Source organism: Garra rufa, chromosome 7 (genome assembly GCF_049309525.1).
Source record: "Garra rufa chromosome 7, GarRuf1.0, whole genome shotgun sequence".
Taxonomy (NCBI): Eukaryota; Metazoa; Chordata; class Actinopteri; order Cypriniformes; family Cyprinidae; genus Garra; species Garra rufa.
Genome location: NC_133367.1, coordinates 50,226,731 through 50,236,144, shown reverse-complemented (window position 1 = coordinate 50,236,144; position 9,414 = coordinate 50,226,731). Strand labels below are relative to the sequence as shown.

Here is a 9,414-nt window from a genome sequence, read left to right as displayed (position 1 = left end):
GGAGACACGTGTCTTTGGCCCGATTGTACTCTAATACTGGTGTGCAGTAATGAAAGAAGCACTTCTAGATTCTAGCAGTCACTGTAGCTGTGATATTAAAGACAAACACTAAAGGCTTCATCAAAATATTGCAATTAATAAGATGCCAATTTAATTATTTTTATTTATTAATTATTTATACATTTAATTAAAAAAGGTTTGAACTGAGGGTGAAAGGGCAGCAAACAAAACCACTGCTACAGAAAACACATCTGAGTTTTTACTTTTTACTCCAAACCTTATAGTTACTGAGATGTGATGAGACTCACTCTAGTTTCTCCAGTTTACAGTGTGGATCCTCCAGTAGAGCAGAAATCAGAGCAGCACCTTTCTGTGTAATAGGACAGCCGGAAAGACTGCAGAGAATAAACAGAACAACTAAAGATGAGTTATTAGTGCTGGACTCATGTGTCTAATTTAATTGCTGATAAACACAGATGTAATACATATCATAGATATCAATTATTAAACCAGGCACTGAGAGTGAATCAGAGTCAAGTCCAATTTTAATAGACTTCAGAGTCAAAATTAAATAAATTCACATTTGACTCAAAAAATAGGACCCAAATATTCCCATAAATATTCCCCAAAATGACTTGAGTCTTAAACCTGAACTATATTTTAATTTGTATTCAGCCCGTTTATTGTGCAGCAGTACATTTACATTTAGTCATTTAGCAGACGTTTTCATCCAAAGCGACTTACAAATGAGGAAAATGAAAGCAATCAGAATCAACAAAAGAGCAATGATATGCAAGTAATATTACAAATCTCACTAATTCCAAAACGTCAGTTTAGAACTAGTAACGAAGGAAAGTTGAGTTGCTTCATTAAAAGCCTATGATTACTGTATTAAAACCTCACTGTATCATGTTTGAGTATTATGAGAGAGAGAGATGGACTGAGCAAGTGATTAACGGACCTGCATCTGATTCATTATTCATATTCACGATCATATGACATTAGTTTAAAAGTTTACTGAAGAAAATATTAACATCCATTCTTCTGTTAAAGGTGATTTTGCTGCTCAGTCCATTTATTCGCTGTGGCAAACTGTTGCTGAAGCTAAACATAACTTCCGCTTAAATTTTCAGTTTAAAAGTCCCAAAGTCACTTTTAACTGTTCACTCATAAAACAGTCTCTGTTTTACAATGTAATGTTAACTAAAATCACCATCACGAACACAGGCACGCTTCTTAATACTAAACAATTATCATTAAATACATTATTTAAAATATAGTTTACATTTTTATTTATTGAGTAATAATATTTAATAAACAACAACAACAACAACAAAAACAGCTATCAAAAAGTTGCTAGAAAAGAGTAAAGGCAGCTTTCTGATATACAGCATTGAATTGACATAAACATGCTACATAAACTATCTTCTTCTCTGGAACAAATAATAGATAAATGAGACCAAAGACTGCCCCTTAGATTTACTCACAACGAATTACATGTCATGTGTAACCCAGGGCTGCCAACTTTTGAGTTCAGCTTGGAGTGAGTATTCCCACAGTGTCTTTAGGGGGGTCCGGGAGCATGCTCCCCCGTAAGAAAATTTTGTACATTTTACAGTTAAATTCATCTATCTGGTGCACTTTGAGAGTTCACAATTCAGAGCTCCAATACTTTTGTTGTAATTTCTACACTTACAAGCAGGGCCTAAAACTTTTTGCCATATCTGCCATTTTATTCATGATACAAACAACATTTTTTGGTGATTTGAGAGAATTTACCAGCCATAAATATATATATTTTTTTCTGGCAATGAAACTGTTTTTGCAATTAAAAAATAATAATAAATTGAAAATTAGAACTAAACACTGCATTTTAAATCATGATACAAAAAAGGTGCTACACACATGTTCGCATGAGCAGTTTTTTTTAATTAAAATTTGATCTGACTTCAGCATTGTGAAATTATTTGTTATTTTTTTTTATATATTTATAAAAATGTCATACTGTGTTTTTATCATAAAATAACGTAAAATAACTGCTGCAGTGCTGCAAAACTATTTACTTTTCTTGTTGTGGTAAAAAGTTATGTGCAGTAAAAGAATTCCTAGATTTAGTCATTATAAATAATTGCAACTGCATTTAAAACAATATATATTTTGACATATTGACTCATATTGACTCATATTCGAAAATTCATGAGGGATTTATCACTCCCGAAATTCTGCTTCTTGTACCGGATATACAGCTGTTAGCAGAACGAAAAACAAAACTTTTATTCAAATTCTAAACGGATTATACGTAGCCTTGGTGTGCGCAATAGCCCTTCCTTGATAATCACTAAAACGTGTCGCTGCAGTTAATCGCAAAAGTCCTTTTATTATCAATGAACCGCTTATTTACAGTGAGAGTCCACAAGTGCAATCTGGCATTTAGAGGTGAGCGAAAAGTGAAAAGTGTCAATTGCGTGAGTCTCACACTGAATACGTGAGAGGTGGCAGCCCTGTGTAACCATAGACATAATATGAATTACATGTCATGTGTAACCACTACAGAGACATCGGTAAATTCCAGAAAATCTGGCCATGGTGAGAGCGCTCTCGAGCGGATTGATGAGTGCAGAACGCCCCCTGACGATATGGCTCTCACACGTCCGAAAACGATAAAGCACATTTTCAAATAGACGTTATCTTTATTAACAAACTGCATACCAAACAGTAACCATATTTTTCTGGAGAAAAAAAAAAGTAAAATGTCACATGACTACATGCTTGCATCTATTGTCCCTTGAGTGGCATTGACTAAAAATCTTTCACTTTTTCCCCAGTTTCACCAAAAAGCATTTTGTCTAGTAACCAGAGGTGGAAAGTAACGAATTACATTTACTCGCATTACTGTTATTGAGTAGGTTTTTTGTGTACTTCTACTTTTTAAAGTAACTTTTAAATTTTGTAATTTTACTTTTACTTATATGTTTTCATTTACGTATTGTACTTAACTACATTTTAAATATCATCCGTTACTGAGTAAAAATAAATAAATAAAAAAAAAATAATACAAAAAAATGTATTTAAAAATATTGCGTGGAGGGAAGGAGGGGATCGCGCACCGGAAACTACTGATTGTTTGGTGAGCGGGAGAACAAACACAGCGCGCTAACTCAAGAAAGATGGAGACGGACAGATTTGCAGAGTTACATCTCTCGGCTGCATGTATGAAGCAAACCGTCGCGCTAATGTCAAGGTAATAAACTTGCGCGTGCCTAATGTATAACACTCGTGTATATCAGAGTCGTACATTCTGCACGCATAAGTCCGCTATTGATTCACAAACTATGCGCGTTCTCTGGGCTCTGATCCCTATCGTATTTTTGCGTCAAAACATTTGCCTAGTTGTCCAAATTATTGTCCTGTGAGTGTTTTATAATGAATGCTCACCCATAGAAGAGGAGTGAGGCTCTGTGTTTATGAGCATCAGGCGCGCACTGACAGTTCAATGATTGTGTCTGTGTCGAACCTTCACATCGATGCGTTTCAACAGATTTAGAATGTATTTGCTGTAGTTTGAATTCGTGTGTTAATTTTTTAATGGAAACAGTAGATATTCAGTCAGTCAAGTTCAAAGGGATAGGTTGCAAACCTGGTTTAGTGGTCTTTTGGCATCTCCCTGTCCTGTTTGGTAAGGCAGGTTCACTTATTTAAGAAAAAGTTCTCTGGAGTTGTAAAGAATGTCTTCAGTAAGGAATTCAGGTGCTTTAAATCTGTATATATAATTTTAAAAAGTTAGAATTTAGCAGAGGTTTTCTTTAAAGGTTATAAGGTATATTTAAAGTTTTATTTTAAAGTTTGTTTGAATTTTAAGTTTTTTATAACATGCAGTAGAAGAATAGTAAGGCAAAACAAATGTTTTGGTTAATAAAAAAAGACTTAAAAATAAATACTTTTCTCTTTACTGCAGAAGTAAATAAATAAATAAATAAGATAATAATAAATAAGAGGACATGTCTGGCATAGGGGGGCCTTGCAAAATTGAACGGAGAAGGAGGGGGGCCCCGCAGTAAAAAAGGTTGGGAGCCCCTGCTCTACTGAATTCACAGTTTATGCAACATTCAGTGGTTGTGATGTTTAAAGTTTTATGGGATTATTTGCCTAAAAAATTCCCTAAATGTTTTATATGGTTATTTTTTTATTGTATCTTATTTATTTGTTTTTATTGCACTTTAATTTGTAAAGTTGTTTCCTCAAATAAAAACAACCAGGTTGAGAATTATATCCCCTTGTTCTTTTTTTTTTTTTTTTGAATAACACTAGAATCCCCCACCCAGCACTGCTGTTAAAAAAAAAAAAAATACTGACTAAATTTAACTCAGAGTAAAATTTTATGAGTTACTTTTTTCTTTTACTTGAGTAGATTTTTTGACCAGTACTTTTACTTGTACTTAAGTAAAATTTCATTGAAGTAACAGTACTTTTACTTGAGTAGCATATTTTATTACTCTTTCCACCTCTGCTAATAACTTATGAATTATTAGATTGAATTTAAGTTTTTTTTTTTTTTTTTCAAAAAATCTGAATGTAACTTTTAAGTGATTGGTAATGATCCCAATTCCAATATTTATAATATCAGAGAGTCACAACCCTGTTCCTAAAGACATATTGACTTTGCACAGATTAGACAAATCTCTCTAATCAAACACTTGATTCAACTCATCAGGTCATTAGTAGAGCGCTTTATGATGATAGCTGAGTGTCAAATAAGAAAGACCTTAAAATATACAGTAACACAGAGAAACACAAACCTATACCGTATAAAACAATGTCAATAAAACAAAGACAATGTAAAATACTCACTCAGCCTTTCTAGATGCTTTGATCACTGGCAGCAGCCTCAGGAGACATTCTTCTGATCGATCATATTTACTCAGTTTAAACTCATCCAGCTCTTCTTCTGAGTTCAACAACACAAACACCAGAGCCGACCACTGAGCAGCAGACAGAGAGACTCCAGAGAGACAATTGGCTCCTAAGACATCTTGTCTATCTTTTCTGCTGAGGTATGTCTGGACTTCCTGCTCTAGTGAGCGATCATTCAGTTCATTCAGACAGTGGAACAGATTGATGGATTTCTCTGGAGAGGGATTCTCTCTGATCTTCTGTTTAATGTATTCAGCTGTTTCCTGATTGATATCAGAGCTGCTTACTGTCTTTCTCAGGAGGCCTTGTAAGAGAGTCTGATTAGACTCTAGTGAGAGACCTAGAAGGAACCGGAGGAAAAGGTCCCAGTGTCCGTTCTCACTCTGTAAGGCCTTGTCCACTTCTCTCTTCAGTAAACTGGTCATTGGTGACCTGAACTCATTCCTCAGTCCTGTGTTTTGTTCAGAAAAGGACAGCAGCTTGAATAAAGCAGCAAGAAACTCCTGAATACTCAGATGAACAAAGCTGTACACCTTCCCCAGCTGCAGTCCAAACTCCTCTCTGAAGATCTGGGTGCAAACTCCTGAGTACACTGACACTTCTCTGACATCAATGCCGCTCTCTTTCAGGTCCTCCTCATAGAAGATCAGGTTCCCTTTTTCCAGCTGTTCAAAAGCCAGTTTTCCTAGAGACAGAATAGTCTTTCTAGCCTGATCAGGATTGATTTCATATTTCCCATCATACTTCTGTGTCTTCAGTTTGGTCTGAAAGATCAGGAAGTGTGTGAACATTTGTGTGAGAGTCTTGGGAATCTCTGCTCTCTCTGCTTTACCCATCATCCTCTCTAGAACAGCGGCTGAAATCCAGCAGAAGACTGGTATGTGACACATGATGAACAGACTTCTTGATGATCGGATGTGTGTGACGACTCTATCAGCCAGACTCTGATCATTTATTGTCTTCCTGAAATATTCCTCCTTCTGAGGGTCGTTGAATCCTCGTACCTCTGTGACCTGGTGGACACACTCAGGAGGAATCTGATTGGCTGCTGCTGGTCGAGAGGTGATCCAGAGGAGAGCAGAAGGAAGTAGATTCCCCTTGATGAGGTTGGTCAGCAGCACATCCACTGAGGCTGATTCTGTTACATCAGACAAGCTCCGATTGTTTTGGAAATCTAGACGTAGTCGACACTCATCCAGACCATCAAATATGAACATGACTTTGTAGTCTTCATAATCTGATGACTTAAATTCTTTGGTTTCTCTGTGAAGGTGGTTTAGAAGATCCACAAGACTGAGATTTTTCTGTATCAGATTCAGCTCCCTGAAAGGAAGTGGAAATATGAAATGAACATCCTGATTGGTTTTTCCTTCAGCCCAGTCCAGAATGAACTTCTGCACAGAGACTGTTTTTCCAATTCCAGCGACTCCTTTAGTCAGCACAGTCCTGATGGGTTTGTCTTGTCCAGGTGAGGGTTTAAAGATGTCATTGCAGTTGATTGGTGTTTCCTGTGTCTCTGGTCTCCTGGACACTGTCTCAATCTGTCTCACCTCATGTTCATTATTGACCTCTCCACTGCCTCCCTCTGTGATGTAGAGCTCTGTGTAGATCTCATTCAGACGTGTTGAGTCTCCATGATTGGACATTCCTTCACTGATTCTCTGATATTTGTCCTGGAGTCTGGATTTGAGTTTTTGTTGATACACAGGCATCAGTTCTGAGCAAAGGAAATAACTGTTGTTATCGGCAGAGCAATGTTTTAGAAATGTATTTTTAGGTTTGATATGTTAGATGTGTCGTGACATTCAGGAACATTAGTGACTGAAGACAGAAGGTTGATCATAAAAACACAGGCTATAATCTGCTGATCCAGAGCTCTTACTGGTCTGTAGTGTGTTAGCAAGGTCTGTCTGCTTCATCTTCCTCAGGATGAGCAGTGTGATCTTCAGAAGCCCCTCTCTGACTCTGTTATGACCCTCATCATCAGAATGGTCTCTTTCAGAGCATTCTGGGTAATCTGGACTCAGTAGTCTCTTAAAGCTTTTTAACTCAGAGACGATTCTGTGCTCAATCTCCTGAAATCATAGTAAATATTCAAACAATAAACCTCCATTCAGTCACAGAGAATGTGAATCAAAAAATCAATACACAAGAGTCAAGAGTGATTTTTTTTTTTTTTTGTAGTTTAGTCAAAGGCATAAATACTAATAAACATCACTGAATTATATCACACCTGATAATAACTTCCACTTTATGCTCAAACATCAGCGTCTACAGATAATGAAGTTAAAAGAGGGAGTTTGACTGGATTGTCTGTTTGCTAGATTGATGTTCATCTTTGTGCAGCAGTCAGGTTACATATGGATTCATCTTCTCTACTTTAGTGGTCATTGATCTGCTTTATAGTACCTTACCTTACAAATTATCTTAAATGTGAAGAAAAGTAATTGTGTCTATTGAAGAGAGAATTTCACAGATTTATTTTAGGGTTATTATGTTTCGGTGGACAAACACACAAAACCAACCTTGAAAATGCAGTCTAAGTTCTTCTTTGCTGTATGTGATTCTGGTCCTTCAGGTTTTTGACTGTAGTTAAACAAATATTTATAATTTTTGTAAATATGTGTTATATTTAATGCAAATCAGCAAATAAATTAATTTCATATGTGTTTTATACTGTAAACTTAACAACACCTCAGATCAGCAGATGATTCTCCCGAACTGAAATTAATTGGACGACCCATAGACGCGTCACTCTTCATGGACACACAGCTGGGTTCAGGAGATTCATTCTGACAGAGACTAAAATAACAGCAAAACAAAATAGTTTCTCAAAGTTTCTGAAAATCTCATCATGCTCTGACAGAAACACCTTTATTTTCTAAAACCTCCTCAAAAGTTAATCTTTCATTTGAGGGGTCTGTTGTGACTTGATTGTAAAAAGGTTAACATATTTCCTTAAAAGCAATGTGTCCTTTTCATTCATGTAGTATTGTATTTATTATTTATACTGAACATTAAAATGTGAAATGTCAAGTTTTCTCACCTCTTGACGGTCTTTATCTGTGTGTCATGTTCTTTAGAGAGATTCATTCTGGAGGCCATGGTTTCATCTAAAAGCAGATACAGATGTTGGTCCACAGATTATATTTAAATTAACTTTCTCAAATTCACCTCTGTCTCATCAGTCAGTTCACAGTAATGACCTGGGCTGCGTTCTCCGATAACGTTGTCTCTTAGCGTGCTACGAAGACTCAAAAGGTACACCTTAACTACAGCTATACCTTTCCTACGTGTGTTCTCCAAACTATACCTTAGGATATTGCTTAAGGTAAACCTTCTTAAGTGCGACCTTAGCAGGTGCTGTCCATGGTGGAGGTGCTGAATAGGTTGATATCGATGCCTCGGTGATCGATTGTGCGCTCTTTCTTTCACAGCGGTATAGGTAAAGTATTGAGAAAACAATGTTTTTTTTTAATAAAGAAGCGTTTTAGAAATAGTACAAACTGCATTTATCGGGGCTCAATGAAATATGTACATGCAGAAATACATGTGTATGTGTTTCAACTTATTCTCATCATTTTGCGTACGAATAACACGACTTTGCAATAGCGTGTAATGCATAAGCCAAAGTCCAATTTTGCGTGCATATGATACGCCAATCCTTCCAATTAACTTCAATGGAGAGAGGATGCGTATAAATACCACGCATCATCTTTTATATAGATGATATAAAAGATGATGCGTGGTATTTGTATGCATCCTCTCTCCATTGAAGTTAATGGGAAGGATTGGCGTATCATATGCATGCAAAATTGGACTTTGGCGTATGCATTACACACTATTACTCTCCACGCACGGCGCCGTCTTTGATTTAAAACAAGTACTCAAGGTCTCGCTGCCATAGCTATAAAGTTTGTGTAAACTCATCTTTCTTTATATAGACTCATAGCCTTTTCTGTCAAATGGTTCGCCCGCTGATGTGCCTCGAGATAGTAATTAAAAAAAGCTAACAACCATGAAAACTTTATTGATGAAAACACTTCCATACACTGGCCAGAACTGGTCCCCCGACTGAGCCTGGTTTCTCCCAAGGTTTTTTCTCCATTTCTGTCACCTGTGGAGTTTTGGTTCCTTGCCGCTGTCGCCTCTGGCTTGCTTAGTTGGGGACACTTTCCAGCGATACCGTATACTATTTGAACTGAACTGGATGATGATATCACTGAATTCATTGATGAACTGCCTTTTACTGAAAATTGATTGTTTACAATAATGCGTTACTTACACACTATTGTGCTGTTTAAATACTGTGCAGTTGCTTTGACACAATCTGTATTGTTAAAAGCGCTATATAAATAAAGGTGACTTGACTTGACACTGGGTGTAGGCTATAACAACTTAAGTATTTTATGTGTAAAATTTTAAAGTAAAAAATGCAATTTTAATACTAAATCAGATTTTATATTAAATGTTCATATAAAATTTTCTATTTGTAATTAAACT

General features: G+C 36.3%; 1 protein-coding gene and 1 long non-coding RNA gene across 2 annotated transcripts; both read right to left on the bottom strand.

Moving 5' to 3' along the window:
- Positions 1-304: 304 nt before the first annotated feature.
- Positions 305-6,661, bottom strand: LOC141338225 (NLR family CARD domain-containing protein 3-like). Its single transcript, XM_073843770.1, has 2 exons — positions 4,849-6,661; positions 305-395 (listed from the first exon to the last, which is right to left on the bottom strand). Exons 1-2 carry the CDS (start codon positions 6,621-6,623, stop codon positions 305-307), a joined length of 1,866 nt encoding a protein of 621 aa, XP_073699871.1. The 5' UTR covers positions 6,624-6,661.
- A 774-nt stretch (positions 6,662-7,435) lies between these two features.
- Positions 7,436-8,024, bottom strand: LOC141338969 (uncharacterized). Its single transcript, XR_012355885.1, has 3 exons — positions 7,958-8,024; positions 7,606-7,713; positions 7,436-7,497 (listed from the first exon to the last, which is right to left on the bottom strand). It is a non-coding gene; the product is annotated as an uncharacterized lncRNA (long non-coding RNA).
- Positions 8,025-9,414: the final 1,390 nt, after the last annotated feature.

What these genes read in the sequence shown, in the direction of transcription:
- LOC141338225 (XM_073843770.1), bottom strand. Translation starts at nt 6,623, where the DNA reads ATGCCTGTGTATCAACAAAAACTCAAATCCAGACTCCAGGACAAATAT. An exon ending in AAAGCATCTAGAAAGGCTGA is followed by an intron (nt 396 to 4,848) that starts GTGAGTATTTTA and finishes TATTCTCTGCAG; the next exon opens with TCTTTCCGGCTGTCCTATTA.